This window comes from Numenius arquata, chromosome 12 (assembly GCF_964106895.1).
Source record: "Numenius arquata chromosome 12, bNumArq3.hap1.1, whole genome shotgun sequence".
NCBI classification, from domain to species: Eukaryota; Metazoa; Chordata; class Aves; order Charadriiformes; family Scolopacidae; genus Numenius; species Numenius arquata.
The window spans coordinates 27,900,743-27,924,215 of NC_133587.1; the positions used below are offsets into that span (position 1 = coordinate 27,900,743).

The 23,473-nt window shown below is 46.6% G+C and overlaps 1 protein-coding gene across 2 annotated transcripts in view; it reads right to left on the reverse strand.

Annotated features, from left to right (window-relative positions):
• Positions 1-22,396, reverse strand: part of MKX (mohawk homeobox) — a 48,775-nt gene extending 26,379 nt beyond the window's left edge. Inside the window, exons 1-5 of one of the 2 annotated variants that reach the window (XM_074157390.1) lie at positions 22,373-22,396; positions 21,598-21,844; positions 19,324-19,483; positions 12,107-12,260; positions 10,530-10,865 (exon numbers count right to left, since the gene is read on the reverse strand). In XM_074157390.1, coding sequence (XP_074013491.1) covers positions 10,530-10,865; positions 12,107-12,260; positions 19,324-19,483; positions 21,598-21,779 — 832 coding nt within the window. In that variant the 5' untranslated portion in view covers positions 21,780-21,844; positions 22,373-22,396. Of the gene's footprint in view, positions 1-10,529; positions 10,866-12,106; positions 12,261-19,323; positions 19,484-21,597; positions 21,845-22,372 lie in introns of those variants that run through there. The other variant, XM_074157392.1, reaches the window with a different exon arrangement.
• Positions 22,397-23,473: the final 1,077 nt, after the last annotated feature.

Below are 23,473 nucleotides of genomic sequence, written 5' to 3' on the forward strand. Positions count from 1 at the left end.
ATACCGAGCTCCTACTGACACTGCTTTCGCTGCCGGCACAAACAGTGCTACAGCCACCCAGAGATTTCCCTGCTAAAGAAACAGAGGCCATTGCCTTCTGGGGGAAGCTCCTATTTGAAGACGATCCAGGATAAATGAATTAGGGATGCAGTAACCAACAGCTACATCAGCTAAACAACAGGAGAGGGAGAAAAGCGGGACAATGAGCTTTAGCGAGTCCATGTAAGGGGCAATCCACCACCCCTCCTGTGCAAAGCTGTAAGAAATAGTGGGGAGCAGACTGTGTGATTTGCACACCAGCTCCGCTGGTCCAGGCTCCCCACAGCTTAGCCCATAACAGGGCAAAGCCAGGGCCCGCTCCTTGGGGTGGGAACGGCAATTAGAAGAGCAGAGTCTTGGGATGAAAGTCTCCGTGAAGTCAATGGCCGAGACAAATTCTCCAGCACACCAAGATCTCATTAAAACTGCCCACAGTGTCTAGCCCACAAAGTACATCTAGTGCAAGGAGAGCCATCCTGCTGCTGTTTTGCAATGCATTACAAAATACCTTGGCTAGAAGAAAGAATTTGAGGCAATTCACTCCTGAAGAGCCAGGTCGTGAAGAGCCTTCATTTTTCCAGCAAACTGGATTTAGGTTGACAAATAGTAACTGAAAAAAAAAAAAAAAAAAAAAAAAAAAAAAAAGCAAGCCTGACGAAGTAAAAGGGAGATGGAGAAACCGACAACATTTAACTTGATCTTCGATGGTGTAAATCTGTCAATACCCACAAATGACCACAAGGCCATATGCCAGTTTTCACTCTGAGATACTGTAACTAAGACATTTGGCTGGTACCTCACATTGGAAAGAAAGTTTTTACATTTAGAAATGTAAAACATTGTAACATTTAAGGAATTTTGGCTACAGCCCACTAGCCAGCCTTCCCTCAGCTTCAGCTAAGGGATTATTTTGAATGTTGCTTTGCTTTTCATGCATCTGTTGCCTAAATCAATGTGGAGGCATGAGGGAGGGACTGAAAATTGGCCCTAGAAATAGCGGTATATTTTAGTGTCATAACTGAGAGTCTTGGCAATCCCTGTTAACTTGAAATGTCAGTGCCATACCAAACAATCTGGTCATCCTAACCTCAACTCCTGGCCATCAGTGAAAGAAGAGAGATAGAGTCTCCAACATCAGGTTTCAAGGCCACTGTGAAAAATTAAGGAAAACACATTTCAAGGCTCGTTGGAATTTTGCTTTACCTATTTTTGTGTGTTTCTTTTCAGCTGTTCCAGCTCTAGCTGTTTATCTGATCTCTTTCTGTTTGAATTGTTTTTACTTTTTCCAGATTTTCTACAATGCAGTTTACTTCTCCAACTTACTTTCCTGCTTTAAACTCCTGCTCCTTTTTTTTTTTTTTTTTTTTTTTTTTTGTACCTCAATAAAACTCACTTATATTATAAAAGCCTTCTGCATACTTTGTCTGTTAGGATATATTTCTCCTTTAACAGATCTGAAGTCGCTATCTGATGCCAATTTAATGCCACAAAGCATAAAAGACCTCAAATGGTCTTTAGTAATCACTAGTAATTTCCACATCTACCGCTTGTATCTCATACCCAAATTTTTAAGTTTGGAACGAAGTGGATTAAACAAAACTGAATCCAACTCTGCTTTTATGGTTTGGGATAATTACAAATGTTACTCTACAGATGAAGAGGAGGGATGTTTTTCTGGATCAGGCATTTTCATGAGCACTCCCCTTCCTCCATCAGGATGGCAAAAATCTCATACACAAACAATACCCACAGGTTCCCCACATTTTTTCAAATACAGTCAAGGAGTTTTCCGAGTGGTCGGGTATAAACTCATCCACAGCCTAACATTAGTCCACGTAGAGATCCCTCCAATCCACTTCTCAAATTGTGCCAAAACCCTCCCAAAAGCTTCTCTGTGAATACACATGGAAGATCAGAAGTCTGGTCTCGCTAAACTGCTTTCATCATTACGTTTCTGGTATTCACATTATGGACAAATGACCTAAAAAATTTCAGTTAAACACATAAAGGAGTTTTTTTAAGTTACAGAATGACTTTCAAAAACCACAAACCTGCAAAGGGAAATAGGATTTGCTGGATCAGATAAGATTACTGGTCTATCTGGTCAGGGACATTGAGTGTATAGCTTTTTAGAAAAGAAAATTAAAATGGAAGTGATGACGAATAAAACTAATTTTGCAGTTCAATACTGAATCAGTTCTGAAGACATTTTAAGAAGAATCCAATCAAAAATCCCACTCAAAAGAAAATAATCTGGTCTTTTTATTTCCCTATTTTTTCTATTACGATCAATACATAAATTCTACTGTTCACACCAGCATGAATACAATTTCTTACGCTACCTGGGAGTGATCAAACCCTGCTTTGGAGCAGGACCGTGCATTGTTTCAAGCGTTTGCCCCCCAGATCAAAATATAGCCATGGTAAGGAAAATGCATGAGCTTGTTCATGTAAGCAAATGCAGAAAACCCCCAAACATTTTCTTTATTTACAGCTATATGACTGAATACAAACAGGCTGCTTTCCGCTAGTCTCACCACGGGCATAAAATATTTCAAACTCCAGGACTACTGAGAAGCTCACGGTTTTATTCAGCAGTCATCATGCTCCAAATTTACAAGCCCAACTCGGATGGTTATTACTGGGATGTACCTGCTTAAATCCCTTCCACAGATGGGAGAACGAACACTGCCCATGCCAAGTTTCAGTCTGGATTGAATTTTTACAGCTGGGTCATAAATTTGCAGATTAAAAGGGTTCTAATGGAAACACAGATACAGCCTTAACTACAGCAACATGAACAGCAGCGCTGTAACACCGCGCAGGGGACAGTCCACGCTACAAGCACAGTCTACCAGGATGTTACCCAAAGTCGCGCTATTTCTCCCCAGCAGCGGAAGGAGGCTGGGAAACGCAGGAACCCCACGCCAGGTATGAAGTTTCAATTCAGACGTTTTTCCAGAAAGAAGTGAAACTTTTATGGGCTCGCCATTCCTTTAAATTTACTGCTCCAGTATGTGAAAAGCCCAGCCCTCATCCCAGCTCCTGCCACCGCCCTGTCCCACCTGCACCCGACTTTCCTCCACCCTGTCCCCTCCTGGTTACACTTTGCTGCACTGCACATAGATTACTGTGTTAATAAGTGCCATTAAAGACAGTGGTTACTCGTGAAGGAGATGATAGTTTTCATAAGTAAAAGTAATTCACTGGGCAGAAAGGAAGGGTTTTGTCCCTGTAATTTCTCTTTCTTCTCCACGCAGGTGCCACAGGCAGATGTCTGGGTGTAGGGGCAGAGCCAGCTGGCGACGTGAGCCCCGAGGAGCAGAATGGGCACATTTCAGCATTGGAGCCTGCACAAGTCTCGCCCGCAGCCCAGCCCCGGGGTGATCTGCCTCCAGCCACAGCTTTGCACTCAAAAGCACTTTCCAATCAGTGATATATAAAGTTAAGTGTGTGATTTCAAAACCACTCCTGAGCGGGTGGCAGCACACATCTCTGCGTTTCTGTCTGCAAGCACTCAACGGTTTCTTCCTCTTTTTCTCTTTTCGATTTAAAATTGTGCCATGTTTTTTCATGTTCATTGGCCTACATCCCATCTGATGCCGCACAGCTCCGTCCCCGGCTGCTGCGCCAAGGCTGCTGTGCTCCAGCTGGTGCAGTTCCCCGTTATCTCCTCTCGTTTTCTCCCCCTGAACCCCCCCCTTTGCCTTCCTCATTTGAGTCGCGCTTCCTTTTGCAACGCATGCAACCGCTCGCAGCGGCAGTGGCTGCAGCCGCACGGTGTTTGCAAGGCTGAGGGTGTCCTGAATGGGAACAAAAGCCAGTCCAGCCGATGCGCTGCAAGGCAGCATGGAAGCCCAATGTTTCTGCCCTATGTGATCTGCACAGCCACAAATTTGGCTACCAGGAAAAATCCTGCCTCAGGCAGTGCAAGAAGAGAAGGAATCACATCCATTCCACTAAATCAGTTGTCCCAAGCTGTAGTTTCACACACTCTTTAAATACTCCTTAAATTAACTGCTAATTTTCTTACTAATTTCCCTATTATATTCATTATTAGCCATGCAGTCTACAGCTAAAACTGGAAAACAGTCTGATTTATGACCACGTGCTTTTCCATGCACATAATTTCCTGAAACATTCGCATTTGGGCTGGCCCCAGGTTTTAAGACCAAGCATAATTCTGAAGACATTTTGAACAATGGGAAAAATGGGGATAAATATTTCTCTCTCTTTGAAAACGCACCTTCACTAAATGAATGAGGCCCGCGGCTTGCCAGGGAATGGCCCTTGCTGAAGCCTGGAGCATTGGCTAACTCTAAAGAGAAGTATTAAAATATATAGATGTTAGAGATTGGTGACAGCACCATACATTTTTCCTGCTGTGTCTGAGAGAGGTCTTGGGCAAGCACAGGGGTCTGCTGCTTTTTTGGCCGCTGCTGCAAATATTTGCATTGGAGAAATTTTAATGGTCTCAGAGAAACAGAGGCGGGCTGCTGTACCGGCACGGGCAGCAGCAACCTGCGGCCATGGAAACATGGCTGATCCCCCGATTTTTTTGTTCTCTCTGATGTTTTGGTCAGATGTTGTCATCTTTTCCATTTCAAATCATTCATGCAAGAACATCTCATTCTCTGCGATGATAAAGCTGTCAGGAGTCCTGAGACGTGCTGCCCTGAAGCAAGCCGACTTGAAGAAAATCCTCTGCGGCCAAGCAACTGGCTCAAGCTAGTTTTTACTGAAGTACGGGGAAAATTTGCCATGACATCAACAGAACCAAAACCAGCAGAGGAGCACACACACCTCCTCTGCTCTGTGGGGTCTCCACAGCAATTATACCCAAATTATATTATATCCATGAACAGCTGCTATTAGAAGCACATCTGACCTGCCCATAGCCCAATCTCCAGAATCTTTAATATTTTGGTTTAAAAAAAAAAAAAGCCCAAAACATTCACAGCCATTTGCATCTGAAAACAAACAGATAAAACAAGGATGCACAGTGTTTGCACCCAGCACCTGTGAGGAAACAAGTACTCTCTTTTCCCACAAAACTGACCATTAAAAGCAGGGAGTGGAGAGAAATGGCTCAGAAAAGCTAACACTGCCAGGAGCGCCGCTTCCCTCCTGGCGGGGCTGGCTCCAGGCAAAGCTCCCCCCTGCCCGCAGGCAGCCCCTGTGAGCCCAGGCTTTTGGGAGGGTGCTCTTCCCCCGGCGCTGTCGATGGTCCCAGCCCACCCAGCGCTCTCTTCCCCCGTTCCCCCACCTGAGAGAGGTTGAAACTGCTCCATTTCCACACACACACACACAAAAAAAAAAGTTGTCAGTTTTGATGGAGCACTGTTTTCCAGGGTCATGTCCAAATAATCCTGACCCACTCTCCTTGCAGCTCAAAAACGGAGAAACTGAGAAACTAAAGGGAATTAAAAACCAGTTTATTTGATTTTTGCTGTTCAAACTGAAAGAAATGCAAAAAGTGAATAACCAACTTAACTAGCGGGGAGCAGGCAGGATCTTTAAAATTCTCAAGTTTGGGCTATCACATCTGGTCTATTAAACCTGACACTGTCCCTGTAGTAAAGCCGTTTCCTTTTAATCTTTCTTTAGAAAAAACAACAGAACAGCAAATTAAACACAATCCTCTCCTCAATTCTCAATTCCATGCTATTTCAGTGTTGACGAATCAGGTCATGTAATAATAAAATTCCTGCAGAAATACGATCTTAACTGTGTAACCTTCAATTGCAGTTATGCTGCTGTGTGCATTTAATACTGTACTTGACATTCCCCTTTTCCATTTCACTTCTGGATGACATTAGGATCTGCAACAAGGACCTCCTTCAGCTCTCCCAGGTTACCATTTATTTTAAAGTATCCCCAAGGTCTCCAGCACCGTTTAGATCAAACTTGCAAAAGTCGCTGGTACTAGCGTTTTTTGCGGGTCCCTTGAGTTGTTTCTGAAAACAGGTTCCATTGTGTTCATATTATGCTTTTAAATTTTATAGCTCATTTTTAAATTACATGTTAATTTCTAAAAATGTTAAATTGCGAGGAAAAGTTGGCAAGGACCACACAAAATCACAGCACTGTTCTGCAGCTTGTGTCTGTCTCTCTATAGCACTTATGTGCTGGCTATACCCTTACATTTAAGTGCTCAGTATGAATGTGGGCCTGATCCTGCGGTGTGCTGAGGGTCTCATCGGAGGTGCTCAGTGTGCTGCAATAAACGACCCAGGATCATGCTTTATAAATCACAAACTTTGCAGGATCCAAATGAAAGAAAGAAAGGAAGGGGAGAGGAAAGAAAAAGGCAGTAGTAATGAAAACATCAGAAACAGAGCACACTCCTGAGTATAAACGTCTAAAAATAGAGATCAAACATCTTCAAAAATCAACCAGTCATTCAAGAGGTTTTTTTAAAAGCCACCATCCTTTCCAGGCCTGCAAGTCTTTCGTTTCCTCACTATTTTTATTTGTTCTGGCTTTTCTACTGTGCTAAGTAACATATAAAGTGAAATCAATGAAAATCTGCCTACAGAGAAGTTAGAAAACTCCCTGTCCTGCCATTTCATCCCTCTTTCTCTCATTTTAATTTTTGCTTTTGTTCACCAAACGCAGCTCACCAGACAGCGATATCCCAGAAAGTTGGGATTTTTCATTTCCTTGCGCTATAACCATGCGGAACATTTTGTTCCCACAGGTGACCAGCGAGAGGGTACTCGCAGAGCACTGCAGCATGATTACAGAAAAAGTCAGCATTTTAGTGATCCGTAAACCAAAGACTGACGTTGCCACTTCAGATTTACGTCCAGCCTCACTAGAAACATTATTAGAACTTTTCCTTATAGATTTCTGGAGTGCTTGTTGCAGTCGGACTGTTGTTTCTGTGTGCGTTTGTACAACAAATACAGATAGGCAAGTCTGGTTTTAGTTATTCCTGTCACACGGAGAACCTGCTGTGAATGACAGCATGCCAAGGAGTTAATGAAAACTTGTTCTCCAACATGGGTTTTTAACTAAACAAAAACACTGAACCAAGCCTTTCAGTGGTCAGTTTAAGACACATATTTGACCAATTATATATATTTATGTATTATACCTGCACTAGAATTAATCCAAACTGAAATTTTCAGCCTTAAGTGAACACATTTGCGTATGTCATGTTATATACATAAGTATAACAGCTTACGACAGAAACGCTCACATATGTGACATAGCCGAGTACGGCTGCACTCTCCCCCAGCTGCTCCGTGCTCCCCACGCCGCCTCCTGCGGCAGCTCCCCAGCTCCCGGGCCACGCAGCCGGAGCGGGACGGAGCAGCGTGGGCACCGTACCCACGAGGGACCTGGGACCGGGGTCTTCTGCTCCCACCCCACCACTAAAGCCACTTCCCAGCGGCTCTTAATACTCGTGCAGGGGTAAAAAGCGAGGCTGCCAGTGGGTTAGACAGCCCGTCCTTGATCTCCATACAGGATTTCCCAGTTGCCTGAAGCTCGAGCAGCATATGGTCCCGTGTTTATAAGCATGTTAATGACTGAAAAGGGAAACTGTACAACCCATTTTTCCTTATATAAACTTCAAACTGCAATTTCTTTTTTTTTGTCACTGGACGCTGCGCTCCTGCCCTGTTAATTCGGCGCAGGTTCTTGAGACACACGTGGCCACACTGACCCTGGGCACCCTGCGAGCGGAGTCGCTCCGGACACACTGACGTGGGCCACCTGAAATCAGGGTCTGGCCCATAACATGAAACAGACACGGGGAGTAAGCTTCTTACTCACAAAAAGTTGCTTTTCCAAGGAAACACCATAAAGAATTTGCTCCTACACCAATGACTGCCTGCTCTTAGGAGTATAGCAACCTTGCCAAACGTTTCTCAAAAATATAACGTCAATCAGTTTTTCACTCTCTGCTTTTTGAAATACTATGCAAAATGTCTCCATAAACTAAAACATCTAGTAGGGACTTCACAATTCTGCTTCAACCCTTTTGTGTTAAAAATTAGCTGTTTCATTTAACAAAAAAAATGCAGCGGGGAGCTCTTTGTAACTGGGGATATCTCACTTAAAAATACACTGCTGGTTTCAGGAAGGTATGAGTGGTACAGTCAGACATACCCTGCTATTTTGCTTAACCAAAATGGATTGCAGCTATTTTTGAGAACAGAGATACAGGTCTGCTACAAGACTGCACTGAGAACTGCCATCCCAGGTATTCAAATTAAAGAGAAAAGACATAAACCCCCCACCCTTATTTATCTCTTCCTATCTAAAAATAATTTGGATAATTTCATCTATTTTTAAATAGACTTCATTAATGGATGATAACTTGAAAATATCTGCTTTGTTCGTGAAGGGCTCAATTTCTGCAAGTTATACCATCATCAGAAAATCCCTAATGGGACTGTAGCATTTTATCTGAAAAAAAGCCTATTTTTACCTGTTTTTTCCTGAATGTGCACGCATATATAGGAAGGGTATAACAAACAATATAGTGTGTGCACATGATGTTTTTCTTTCTATCAGCAGGCTATTGCTTTGAAAGTGTAAAAAGAATAAAACTATATCCTGAGAGCTGCTGGTCTCATCAAAGGCCATAGGACTTCAAAATTTTAACAAAGATATTTAAGAACTGACTTAACTACAATCTCAAGACAAGTTTCAGGAATGTCAGTTGTGAACTTTAAGGACAAATATACCAGGTTTTATTCATTCCAGCCCAGCTTGTGAACTCACACAGTTACAGCGTGCCTGTCTCGGCCTTCTCATTAAAGACCATATTTTTCAGTACAGCTTGGAACTTGGCAAGAAGAACTCAATCCAGTAGCAAATTTATTACAATTTTTAAAAAGTCATTGTGTCCATTTTTAAGTTATGGTATAAAAGTACAGAAAAACAGAAGTTTACATATCTGAGCTGCTGCATCTGTTCTTGAGTAACTTTTAACTTAAAAATAAAACTTGGCAGAAAATACGTCCATAATGCAGAACAAATGCATTTGGTATGTTGAAAAAAAAGCAGCTAAATGAACAGAGAGAGTTAATTTTGAAACTTACTCATTGTGCATGTACTGGTCTTGCTCCCAATGAGATCCCATTTCTCTACAGGGCCCCCACTCCCACCTTGGTCATCCCCTGACAACCTGCATGCACCAAGGCCCTCCTACGCCCACCAAAGCATACAGCCTCCTGAAATCCTTGTGGCCCCATCACATGAAACGGGCCAGGAAAACAAGGGCAAAGGCTGCAAATGTGAGAGGTCGCAAAGGCAAGGGGCACCCAAACCTGCCTGCCAGGGAAGCCAAGGGGAACCAAGTACATCATCTAAATCTATATTCATTTTAGTGCAAAGCCCTCCAGTCCTTTTCATCAATTTTCACCCATCCCAAAAATGATCCTGCCTGCAGGGTGGTCCCTGGCAGAATAACTCCCCAAGAAAGGCCCCGGGACAACGCGAAGGGCTGCTGCGATGGGTGGAAACCCTGAGACGCTGGCAGAGACATCCAGAGCTTGGGACGCAAGATTCAATTTTTTTCAAAGATAAAGGGACAGCAGCAGCCTTTGCCTTACATCCCCAAAGAAATACAGAACAAGCTTCACAAGAGGAGCCTTGCAGCACTCCCTGCCCCACAGGCACCTGAGCAGGTCCTGATCTTGCCCTGATTTACAACAATTTACTGGCATGAACCAAGCAATCCCATGTGCCGCCTTCTGACTGGTTAACACAGGAGATGATATAAATCATGCTTTTATATTTTTATTGATAAGATTAAAATAATAAATCATGTGTAACCCTTCAAAAACATTATAGATATTTATATAGATATATAGAATATAAAGATATTTAGAATATTTAGATACATAGAACATAAAGATATTTAATGGCCAAGTCTGTGGCCCCTTAGTTCAGTGCACTGTGCCTGGAGAGCGATGCAGAAATCAGTCTAAACTAATCCATGCATTCCTAAGAGATGCCTGAGCACCAAAGGGCCGTGCAACGGAGAAGGATCTATGAAGAAGCATCTAAGAAAAGATGCTGTACAGCAGGGGAAGATGCTCCGTGCACTCTATTGGGGGGCATGTAGCTCATGTAAGTGTCACAACCACTTCCTTCCAGCTGGAGCCATGGAGCACTTCAGCCCCCTAGTCCTCCCTTATTGTAACAGAACACTTTAGAGTTTTCTCCTTCTTTAGGCTTGTCTTAGTGCTGACAAAACTGGCCTGTAAGTGTCATTTCAAAAAATCAGCCCCATAGCTCCATTCAAAAAGCAAAGCAGCGTCATTAGTGGTCAATAACAGCATTTAACTTCAATACTGTTGATAAACTTCTCCAGTGAATGAAGGGATGGACAGGACTGATCCTCTCTCATACAAGAGGATGGACAGGAGTTACCCACTCTCATAAAAGGCACCATCAGGTGACACTCATTCCAGATGATGCCATCCAACAAGGTTGGTTGTATTGGAAATTATGCAGAAAGAATCCCTTACCTGTCCGGTAGACAAAATTGCCTTCTGTCTCTGATGATGACGGAGACACCAATTCCTCCTCAAATTCATTGGAACTAAATGAACCAGAGTGATTCCTTTGCCTTGTTTTTTCCATCATAGCTGCGTTAGTAGCCATGACATGTCTCAATGAGTCATTTAGGTAACGATTCAATAAGCTGCTTTTGTATTTGGGGGGTGACACGTAATCCTCATTGGCACTTGTTTCTGGTCTCACTCCTGTTTTTATTACTGAACTTTCAGTTTTAATCACAGTGTGATGAACTGGTTTGTTATATCCCCCTTCATTTATATGGTTTCTTGGAGGATTTTCTCCATCTGAAAACAAAGGAGGAAAGACACAGTAATGCATCAAATACCTAATATTTATCTAGAGGCTTTCTTTACATATTTTGAATTGCTATAAATATAACTAAAACTAGACAAAAGAATTTTAGACTTCAGCATTAGAAAACTATTTTCATTTTCTTCTGTTCACACATTGCTCACTGTAGTTCCCAGCGTTCTCAGATGTTCCAGCTATTCCAAGTTAATTAACTGTAGAAAACAGTGTCTGGCTCTAATTTGTTCATGAGCAACACAAGTCAGGTAGAAAAAAACTGAGAAGTGCCCTAAATCAATGAAAAACATTTCAAAATCTGGGTGAATAAGCTGAATTCTTACTATCACAGTTTGAAATTTGTTTCTTCTGAGTACTATGACATATTTAAGCATATTTGCTTAAACTGTACTCTTTTAATTGTCCTGCGAGCAATCTTTTAAAGGGAAGTGCAAACTAAAGAAATGTGAGTACAAACTGAAGTTGGAACAAAGAGGATTGAAACTGAATACAAATTGAAACGTATTATTCTAAAAATTCACCTACACATTTCTGATAATGTTCTGCAGCATTTTTTCCTGTCAGTGTATCACCATGTCACAACCAACTGAAAAAAGCACCCACAGACATAATTAATACAAATATTCTATTAAAAAATATAGGGTGCTTATTGACAAAACCCTACATTTGTTAATTTGCATAAGAAAGAGAATTTCAGTGCACCTTTTAAGGAAGATGTTTGCTGGTAAAATACATGAAATCAATATAGTAATAGTCAGTTTACCGTATAATAAGTCCCACTGATGTTAATCAGATTCTCTTTTTAACCAAATTCTCTTGTTAATGACATGATATTGCTATAGCCCTTCCATCAAGGAAAGTAACAGTCAAGAGATTTCTCATTTCCTTAAACCAACAAATGCAATCAATTTTTTCCTTTAATGAAGATTAAAGCAACAGGTTTGTTGAATCTAATGAACTAACAATTATCTTTCTAGTAACAATGCTGTATGAAACAGGGACATAACATGCAACCAGACTGTCACCCCAATTAACCTACACAATCCCACTTCGCAAGGCTGCAGAATAGTTGGGAGCCGAAAATGGCACCTAATTCACAAAAAGTAAAGGTGGATCCACTGAGGGCATTTTGTGAGAAATCAGAGCTAACTTAGGGTATCTGATACTTTCTAAACCTATTTCAATCGGTTTAAAATTCATAAAAAGAGCGTCAACACACCTTCAGAGCATGAGTCATCGCTGCTCACGCTGAGTCGTTCAGCATTGCCTTGAACATACTTGTTGTACAGTTTTATTCGTAAAGCCCAGCTAAGATCTGGTTGCCTGACAGTATTCTTCAGGCGGCGTCTTGCATTGGCAAACCAGTTTGATACCTGCAGACAAACGAGTGTTTTAGTTTCTCTTGAAAACAATGCAAATAAATAAATCTAACCCATAGTTTTCATAGGTTCTATGTACGCACTAAGAAAACAGCGAACAAGGGAAACATGAACAGAGTCAATGAAACCATTACTGAACAAAGCAGGGACCTCAGACAAGGCAGGTTCAGGCTTTCCACCCTTCCCAAGTGTCAGCAAACCCTCATTATTAACAAGGTCTTAATTAAGGTGTGCCAAAATACTCATTTTATATTCATCTTTTTTTTTTTTTTTTTAAAGATAATGCCCCAAGGTTTCAATACAAACCTTTGATATATTATTAACATCCTAAATTAAAACAACTTGCTAATGTTCGGTAATTTGCCTTTGACATTTACGTAGGCTACAATAAGGCTGCTGAACAGAAAAACCCATTCTGAATTTGGTTATATAAAAGCCCAATTTCTCCCTCGTGCCTTATCAGTACTCTGACAGCTAGTGGGTATCAGGAAAGTCTTACATAGAATATAACCTGCTTTGAGTCACTGCGGAAATCAACTACTTGCTCTACAGAGCAGCAGCTTTTATGAACTCTTTCTGTTATGGAAACCCTAAAAAGCAGTGAGGATGCAGATTCCTCACACAGTGACTACTAAACATGAGACATATCCAGGTGGGTTTTTGAATGTCTCCAGAGATGGAGACTCCACCACCTCCCTGGGCAACCTATTCCAGTGCTCTGCCACCCTCAAAGTAAAGAAGTTCCTCCTCATGTTTAGATGGAACTTCTTATATTCAGGTTTGTGCCCATTTCCTCTTGTCCTGTCACTGGGCACCACTGAGAAAAAGACCAGCCCCATCCTCTTGACACCCTCTCTTTAAGTATTTATAAGCATTGATCAGATTCCCCCTCAGTCTTCTCTTCTCTAGACTAAAAAAACCAAAGTCCCTCAGCCTTTCCTCATAAGGGAGATGCTCCAGGCCCCTCATCATCTTTGTAGCCCTAAGAGACTGGCTTTTCTTCCTTCTCAGAGCATTTTCTAAAGTTTGACATTACAAAATAGATACACGTTAGTATCCTTCCACCATGCAGGGTCACCACAAAGTCAGGCTCTAACACAAGGATTTCACACTGCTTTAGGTACAAAAGGAACAAAAGGGCTGGGTGTAGTCTTCTGTGCCAGCAGTGCTAATCAAACCGTCAAATGGGATGTGTGTACTTGCAGTGACATTGCATGACAGCATACCTGAGAAAATGCTGGCCTTGATTCTACTGTACATTAAAAACACAGAAAACAGGAAATAGTGATACCGACAGAGTGACCTTACCATAACCTTACTACGAGCAAGAGCAGAGGCAAGCTACCTACACTCTAACAATATTTATTTAATGATAAATCAGGTCTTAAAAATGCTGTTTACTCCTTGCAGGAACGAGTGTATTTTGACATGACCTCTGCAAGAAGGAGGCAGAGTAGCATTGCTTGCAAAGGGGAATGTAAAGAATGTTGGGAGAGTCTATAGCCCTGCTCACATCTTTGTGTTGTCAAAGTGCACACAGAGGAAACCAAGACCATTGCAGTCATATTCTGACCTGGGAATGATCATACCATTTAACTTGTATTAACCTGCAAAGCAAGTTAACACGTTTTATCAATACATTCTACCCTACCTGCTAGGGAGCCAAACTGTTGCATTGGATTTTGGCCCTGGTTTTCTCATGTCTATTGTAGCTAAGGTTGTATAAATTGCATACAAGTATTTGGCTAATTATTCTGCATTGATAATCTCTTGTAGGGTGATCACGAGAAAAATAAACACTATTAAAAAAAAGGTGCTTAAAGGAAAAATAAAACTTCAGTTCAGAGTCCCACACAGAACTTAGCAGCGCTACCTTAAGCCTGTCACTTCGATTTTACTTAAGATCATGTTCACATGAAACAGGGTTCCACCGAAAACACAGCGAGCCCTGGATCAGCCCTCAGATGCCAAACACATAACTTTACAAACCATGTAGTTTACTATGACAGGTTAGAAGACCAAAACTGTAGCTGGCTGTAAGTAATCTTCATTCTCTTCCAAGGCTACTTGTTTATATTCATCATATTGACACAGCAATCATTACAGTAAACCAGAAAGGGTGGGCTGGAATCCATCCACTTTCTAATGCTGTTAACAAACTCTCCAGACTGCTCAGCTGAAGCAGCAGTCACCTGGCTGCTCCATGATTTAGTATAAATCTGAAATCAAGTATGTAACGATAGAGATGGATCAGTCCAGAGTCCCACTGAATATTACAGCAGTTACTGCAGCATCTTACAAAGCTGACAGCTTTCTAACATCTCACTAGGAAGGGGTTCATTATGCTCCATTTCATTACATATGGAAATATTTCATCAGTGAAGTGCCATGCACAGAAGAGAAAGATAGGGTAGTATTAGCATGACTCATACATAAAAGCAATTAAATTTAGCAGGAGTGATTTTTGCATGGTACTCTTGGTTTATTTTGAGCTCATTCTTCCCATGCCAGGGCTTCACTTTCTGCATATCAATATGAGAAGATGAGTCATATTTTAAGTCTTCTGCTATGAGAGGAGGAAATAGTAGTATTTGATCATTATGAAAGAACCTGAAGTCAGCATTTACAAGAGGAGCTTTAAGCTAAAGCACAAAGCAACAAACTCACTCCAGAAACTCTCACCCCAAATGCAATTACAACAGGGCTCATTAGAGCTGAAGGAAAGTTAGGCAAATCCACTTAAGAAATTTTTAGGCTAGACCTATGGTGTGGTATCTATCTCAGGGTGATTTCCTGCTGTTGGGCACTGGTGTATGTTGCTGGAAAATCCTGATCTCTAAAACATCAAGAGATTCAACATCTTTCCCATTCTTCAGTCCCGGACAACCTCCAGGTGTGTGGACTGGAAAAGGCTGCACGGCCACAAGCTGTACCAGCTCACCCTGAACCCCAGCCACCGCCCGGGTTATTACAGGCTGTTCCTGGCTCCATTAAAGCCAAGGGCAGTTTTGTCACTAATTTCGACCCAAATGTCCCAAATGTGGTCTTAAAAAAGTTGCATGCCTACTGCTGTAGGTCCCACTCACTACAAGTGCCTGTTTGCACCACACTTACTTAAGCTATTACAAAAAGAAACAACCAAAGCTGCCAAAAGCCGGCAACCCTTTACCATGATCCCAAGTTACACTACTGTGACCTCCAAAAATAACGAAAAAACCCAAAACAACAATTTACATACAAGCCAGCAGGAAAATCTTTGTCTCAGAATCCTCCCAAAGAATGAAGTATGTTGAAAAAAATGCATGATGAAACTCACTGTTCTTGTAAAGTAACAAACATGTAGTTCTTCAAGAAGTAAAAAGACAAAACCCAAGGAGAACGATAATAGATGTGCTTTCCAGCATTTATATTTTACAGCAGCTCAGTCATTCCCAAAGAGCATCAGGTACTTATATCAGCATCATGAAATATTGACCCTCTGGCTTTACTTCTGAGGAGACTTTTCAATTTTATTGCAATTTGTTCTGCTTCACTGCTTAAGAGTGGCCAAAGTTTCAGAAAGGGAACAGAAATCAAGCGATTCTCCTCCTCCAGTAATCCAGATATGCCTTTATGAGTCTGAATACGATTAAATCCATAGCAGCACATGACCAATATATTAATCCTAGTATTGCAAAAAACTTTTCTTCAACAATACGGCCATTCATATTTCTTTCTGGAAGGAATATACAGCCATTTTTCTTTTTTATTTCACAAGAACATCTAAACCAAAATTTAAAATAAAATAAATCAAGCACTGTGGTAATAACACAAATGAAAATGTAGCATATTAATAGGACAAATTATTGGATTCTGAATTGGAATCTAATTGGAGTAAAACATAAAATGCCTTTTCAAACTATATTGCTTTTTTGGTTTCCTGCTTTGGCAGTTGGAGAAGTAGAAAACTTTGGGCTGTTGGACTGAAAGCTGCAATAACATTTGCCTTGAGGACTCCCGAAGACCGTGTTGGCCTGCTCAGGAATAAGTCAGCCCAGAATTTGCCCCAGGTTTTGCTACTGCTTATTAAGAAACAAGATGATTTATGATTCCTGCAAAATCCTACCTCCTTAAAAGAGTTTGTCTTTCCTTCTGCAGCACTGTCGGACACAGCTGTAACAGCCCCCTTGCTGTCCCACTGCACCCAGGAACAGGGGGCTAAGCCAAAGTAATAGTGAGGTAGAATAAATTAATTTAAAATCAACCAACTGGCTGATAACAAAACTAATGAAAATAAAATTGTGGAAGATCTGACATGCAGATACTGTCCTAATAATAACAGTAGAAAACAGGGCTGGATGTTCACCTCCTTTTCTCACAAAAGGATTGGTTTTAGATATACCATAGTCCTGAAAAAGGATGGTACATACTGGAGTAAGGGTCATTAGATGAAAGAAAAGCACATGAAGAAGAGTTACAGCTATATTATCAATATTACTATGACCAACATCATGTTCCAGCCAGCTGGTGAAGACCTTTTCCAAGGTCAGCAGTCAGGTGAAAATCAAAAAACCCCAATCGTTCATTCCCTAAACTGCATTTTGGCAGAAAATCAAAGGGATTTTCAACAGTTTCTTTTGTCCTCCCTAGAGCTTCCAACGACAAGGTGTCAGCACACGAGGGATGCTGGGACAAGGTAATAGCTGTCAGCAGACAACAGCCTCCACAGGAATGGAAAACTGTGGGGGCAAGCGTACATTCCCACCAAGAGCAAACGCCACGGGACAGCACTGAGAAACGGAAGAAGAGTAGGAAATAGAAGACAGGTCAGCGAACGGGAGGGCACGTAACCCGGAAAAAACATCATGCACTGATTCCAGGCTCTCCAACAACGTCTGGTGTTACTAGAGTAGAAAAGCAATCACAGGGGCCCCTGGTTGATGCTTTTGCAAAGTGCCCCTCTGGGAGAGAAGCAAAGCTTTTCAGCAGGTACCGAAGCCCAGTCCCGAGCCTGCTCTTGCTTATACCACTCAGCTGAAAGAGCACAGCCTTCAGGGAAGCAATTTCAGAGGTACCCAGCGTGACTGAGATCACAGCCTGGCGCTTTCTCTCTCTCTCTCTCTCAGAGAACAAGAATTTTGATCTGGATTACAGTCTTGTTCTTTCTGGGCATCTGAAAAGTAGATGTAGGGCGTGTGTTGTTTTCTTCTTCCAGGCTGAGGAATTACTGCTGGTGCCAGACATATGTATTTACCTCTCGTACAGATGCTATCATATTCCTGGATTAAAAGAGCATTGCACCCAAATGATGGAAGAAACATCTGGGGTTTCTTTTTGGTGGTGTGCTTCTGTAAATGGAGATAGATGTGCTGGTTTGCACAGCTCTTTCAAATATTACAGTTCATAGAAATAAGGCTGGTCAAATTCAGCTTCAACGTAAATCCACTGGAGGCATTGGGGGTCTGACAGAGATAAACGTAGCCATCCATGGTTCTTTTTAATTTTATTCTACACCTCACATAGATCGTAAAACTCTGCAGAGTAGTGGCCATGGCTCACTTGATGCTTTTACAGAGGCTAACACAGCATATCCCCATCAGGATTTATTAAAGCTGCCACGAGAGAAAAAGTGCAAAATCCCCCCATTTTTCTCCCTTGTCTGTTCATTCCGTGGCATTTATAAAAGAACAGGAGAAGAACTCCTCAAGATGTCATTACTGTGAAAGTCTCCCAATGTATATTCTGGATGTATGTTTTAAATCTCATGTAAAAAGACAGGAACTTTCTAAAAGCCATAGTCCAATAAACTACTCCTATTGAATTGTGGCATTGAATGGATAGTGTTTATGTAATTGTATTTTTAAAAGTCTGAGCAAACCTTTCATGTATATTTTTTAAAAGCAAGGGAAGTTGTTTTAACTGTATCTTCCAGTTATAACTGGCATTTTCTGAGACATTAATATTATTTTTGTCAAAGCTATAGTGTTTTTTCTAGTGCAGTAGTTTCACAGCGAGGTACTAAAGTGTAAGTTTCCCATTTTGCTGTTATTAGGATTGAAGTTCATAGCACTGGTTTTTTGAAGAAGTACTCAAAATAACAATGCCGAATTACCACCTCCTTTTTCTAATACTTCATGTTATTTTGATATTTTCGTGTCCTTTGCAAAGCGACACATAATGTGCGAGGCAGAGCACTGAGGGCCCGATCCTGCAAACACATGTGTTTCATCTTAAGCACCTAGCAGTAGCTCCCAGTGAGGAAATTAGATTATTCACAATGCATAAATCTTTGCAGCATCCAGACCTGAGATAGCATCACTCAGCAACCGATAGCATTTAACCACATGTTTTAATAGAGTGCCAGATGGCAAACAGAACAAAGAAGTGGGATTTATAAACATTTGCAGCCAACTTTATACCTCTTACTGCAACACAACTGCCAGACGTTTCAGGGGAGTTTTACCTGAGAGCAAAACAATTACACCCCATGTCTAATTACACTATAATGATAATTCCTGCAAGACTGTGAAGCAGTCACTGCACACAGTGGGGATGGTAACACCAACGTCTGTGCAACAGGTGATGACTATTATCAGAACAATGTAACTGTTTCCATTCTAGCCCATTTTCAAAAGGGAAAGAGAGCTCCCTACAACTTCCTCAACAATTCATACTCTGTGATGAAATCTCCCATTACTGATTTTCTTTTTACCCGAAGACTTTTAAAGACTAAGCAAAAATATTTCTGCTGTATTTATGAATGAGATTAAAGGCAGAGGGCCTCTTTTCATCGGAGGGAAAGCACACACCTTTTGCCGACTGCCTTTAGCACTTCCCGGCCAGGATCGCCCACAGGTGGGAATTCCTGTTTGGGGAATAGAGTCCTGCTGGAGGAGGGGGGGGGGCTAAGGAGGGCGAAGGGAAGGATGATCAGAGACCCCGGGCCTTGTTGGCTCCATGGATGCCTCCCCTGATGCTCAACTCACACGGGGGGCTTCGGCTGATGCTGCCCCCATCCCTCCCGTCCGTGAAATGCCCCAACGCAGCCGCCGGAGGCGGGGGTAGGGAGGTCCCTTACCTGCACCAGGGTCATCTGGGAGCCGAGGGCCAGCAGGATCTTCTCGGTCTTGGTCGGATAGGGATTGTCGCGGTGCTTGTAGAGCCACTGCTTGAGCGGCCGCGCCATGTCCTGCAGCGCCTGCCGCTTGTGCCGCACCTTTCCGCCGCTCTGCCGCGCCCTGCCGCGGAGAAGGGGCGCTCAGGACCGCGGCCGGGGCTGCGGGCACCTGCCTGGCCCCCCACCGGCCCCGGGCACGGCGCCGAGCTCCCCTGCGCGGCCGCCGCCACGGGTGCGGGAAGCGCGCAGGGATGCACACCCGCCCGCGCAGCGCCCTGCCTGGGGGGGAGCCTCCCCGACCCCGGGTCTGTCCCTGCCCGAGAGGCGCCGAGCCCCGTCCCCGCGGGGTGCTTAAAGACTTTCCAGGGCCGCGACACTCGCCCCGGGCCGGCCGCTCAGGAGAAGGCGATGCCCGCAGCTCCCCCGAACTCCCCGGTCGAGGGTCAGGGGGTGCGGACCGAGAGGGGAGGGCTCGGGGCCGGCTTCGCCCGCCGCGGCCGCTGGCCAAAATGATGCTGCGGGGCCCGGGCAGCTCCACCGCAGGGCTTTCAGCGGGGTCAGGGCTCCGCCGGTGCCGGGTTTGAGTGTCCCCAGGCTTTCGGTGCTCGGCATCTGCCAGGCGTGTGGTCGCGCTGTTTACAGAGGGGCTTTCCGGCGGGGCAGAGCCCGCCCCGCACGGCCCCGGCCGCACAACCCAGCGCGGTGCGGGCCGGCCCCAGGGCCAAGCGAGCCTGCCCCCCGCCTGAATTTATTTGCCCATTAAATTCAGAGAAACCCGCGGCATCGAGCAACTCCCGGGTGATTTCCCTACTCGGAGCAGGAGTGCTCTCAGGGAGGGGGGGGGGGGGGGCAGGCGTGTCGCTCCCCAACGCCGCCGGTCAGCGACGCGAAGCAGCCCCCGAAACCTCACGCCTGCCGGGAGGAAAGGTGGAACCGGTGGGAACCAAACGCAGCTCCCGTTAAAAACAAAAAAACCCAACAACAAAAACCCCCACAAAATAACAACAACAAAAAAAACAGGAAAAGTGTTTGTTTGTAAAAAAAAAATAAATAAAAATAATAAAAAGCCAGTGAAAAAAAACGGGGGAATGGGAAGGAAGCGCCAGAGGCGGGCTGGGGACAGCGGGCAGCGCTGCGCGGGGCGGTGCGGAGGCTCCGGGCGGCGGCGGCTCCCGGTGGCGGCGGCAGGGGGCGCCACGGCGCCGTGCGGGGCCGGGCCGAGCCGTGCAGAGCCGTGCGGGGCCGGGCCGAGCCGTGCAGAGCCGTGCGGGGCCGAGTCCCAGCTCCGCCGCGCTCGGCTGCTAATAACGTGTCGGTGAAACACAACCTGCGTCCCACCAACCAGCGCCGCCGTTAAAAGTACGAGCTGATGCAATCGTTAAGGTGGAAATCCGGCAGTAAAAAAAGCTCCTTGGGGTTTCTGGGTTTCGGTGCCTCCTGACCGTGCTCCTTAGTTTTTACTTTGTAAAGATGACCCGAAATCCCTGGGCCGCGCTCGCCAGTTCAACCCCCCGAGCTGCGGCTGACAACCCGCCGGAGCTAACACGTCCTCTCATCGCCTCCTATTTCACCTGTTCCAGCACACACACACACACACACACACACACACACACACACATCAGCAGCAGACGGCTCAGCCTCAGCTGCGTTTTTAGCAAAACTGATTTTAACATCACCCTTGACTGGCAGCGACCTAGTCCCTTTTAAATCCCATGCCGGGGAACGCACCGACAATGCAGCTCCTTCCCGTCCGCTCGCTTTGCGCGCTGCGAACCAGCCGGCACGGCGGAACAGGCGCTGGAGGCCGCGCAGTGCCCGCCCGCGGACCGGCTGCCCCGGCACCGCCGGCGGGGACCGGCCCCGCGGCCGCCCCGTCCCGCAGGTTTCACACGTTCCGCCTTGCGCCTCTGTTTTGCGGGGCTTTAATTTCACGAAGCGCTCGACCAAACCGGACGAGCCCCGGTTTCCCCGGTTTGTTTTTGTTTGGAGGCAGAGAGGGGGAGGTCAAACACCGCAGGACAGGAGCGCTCTGTCTGGCACATTCCAGCCCAATCGGACGCCTCGGCATCACCTATTACCGGAATTTCCCACCGTAGCTGTGGAATGAGAGTCCCAGAGAGTACGGACCCGGGGCCGTGGGGGAGGACTCAGCTAGAAACCCATCTCGCAACCCCAAACGCGGAAAGGCCGCCCCGCGGAGCTGGTGCGCGGCGCGGAGACGAGCGCACGGCATACCCCGTCCGCCGGTTGCGCAGGCTGAGGCTCTCCTTGATGGACGGGCTGTCGGGGAGCAGCACCTCGGCGTGGTGCGGGCCCTCCACTACCCCCACGTAGGGCCGGCCGCTCCGCTCCCGCTCCTTGGCGTCCTCCTCGAAAAGCACCTGGCCGCTGAGCTTGCTGAAGACGATGGTGTTCATGGTGGGGGGCTGGGGGCCGCCGTCGGGCTGGCCGCCGGCTCCGAGGTGCGGGGGCTCGCTCTGCGCTGCGGGGAGGCGGCAGCGGTCACCGGGCAGCCGCGACGAACGGCCGAGACCCGCCCGGCGCGACCGGCGGGGGGGGGTAGTGGGGGGGGGCAGCGCGGAGGCACCGTGCGCCGCCTGCCCACCCACGGGGGGGGGGGCTAGAGGGGGTCAGCCCGCCCCTCCCACGGCCCGGCCCGCTCCCACGGCCCCCCCACCCAAGCCCGGTCCGCTCCCGCGGCTCGGCCCGCTCCCACGGCCCCCTCGGCCCGGCCCGCTCCCACGGCCCGGCCCGCTCCCACTCGCACCTCGCCGCCAGTCCCCGCCGCGCTCCTCGCTCCGTGTCGCAATAGTTCGGAGCGCGGGGTTTCTGTTGGGTTTGGTCTTTCTCTCTCTCACTCTCTCTTTTTTTTTTTCCCCTTCCCCTCCCCTCCCCCGGAATTATTCTCCCCTTCCCCCTCCCCAAACGGGGAGGGAAACAAATTGTTTTTAACGACCATCAAATGCGCAGAGCCGGCGCTCGGAGGCACAGCCGCCGCGCAGCCACTCACGCTGTCGGCACCGCCGCTCCTCATCCCCCGGGGGGGTGGACACCGCCGGCGAGGGGACCCCGGCAGCCCCGGCGAGGGCACGGGCCCCGCCCGGGTGGCGCGGCGTCGGGGGGCGGTGCGTGGAGGGGCGGTAGGAGCCCGGCGAGAGGCAGCCGAGGGGACGGCAGCGCACGGCTGGGCAGTCCCCGTTGTGCACGGGGGGGGTTCCCTCGGGGAAGGCGGCTAAGGACACAGTGAGGGTCACGCTGCCAGCGGGAAAGACCCCCGTCGGGGGCGCGGGGCACAGCGGCGGCCGTGCTGGCAGCCGCAGCCCTGCGTCGCTCATTAACGCCGGCGTTTAATGAAGCCGGACCTAGAAACATCTCCCCCCACCCTTCTCCGTCTCCTCCTGTGTCTCCCGCTTCCCTCACACGGGTTATAAATTAGACCGCAGCGCAAGCCGGCAGACAGCCCGCTCCTTTTAGCATCCTCGGCGCGGCCGGTGCGCTCTCCCGGAAGGGCGATGCTCAGTCGCCGGCGAGGTCTGCGGGTGCCCCCGCTCGCTCCCACGGATGTGCCCCGGCTCCCCCAGCCCCGCCGCTCCACACCCTCCGCCGCCCTGCGGGGCAGCCAGCCCGGCCCCGGCTCCACCGGGCTTAACATTTCGGTTACTGTGCGCAGAAACGAAGAAGATGGCCACAGTCAATATTTACAAGGATGTAATTCAGACGTTATTTGACCGCCGCGGGTGAACGGGGAGCAGCCGTCTGCGCCCGCGGGCCCGGCGGGACGTGCGCGGCGCGGACCCCCTGTGCGCGCATCCCCCGCCCTCCACGGCACCCCGTGGGCTTCCTGTCCTTGTCCCCGCAAGCGTGACCCCAAAGGACCTGACCCTGCGGAGCCGTTACCGCCTTTATCCTTTCCCCTTTCCGCCACCCCGGCCTCGTCCCGTCCCGTCCTCCCAGGCCAGTGGGGCCACCGCAGAGGGGCTACGCGGTTGTCCGGCGGGGGCAGGTACCTGCTGCGGGAGCGGCCGCTCCGTCCGCGGCGGGGCACGGCGGCGGCTTCTGTCCCCGGGCACCCCCGCCTCCCCTTCCCGGGCCCTGCCGCACCGTTTCCGGC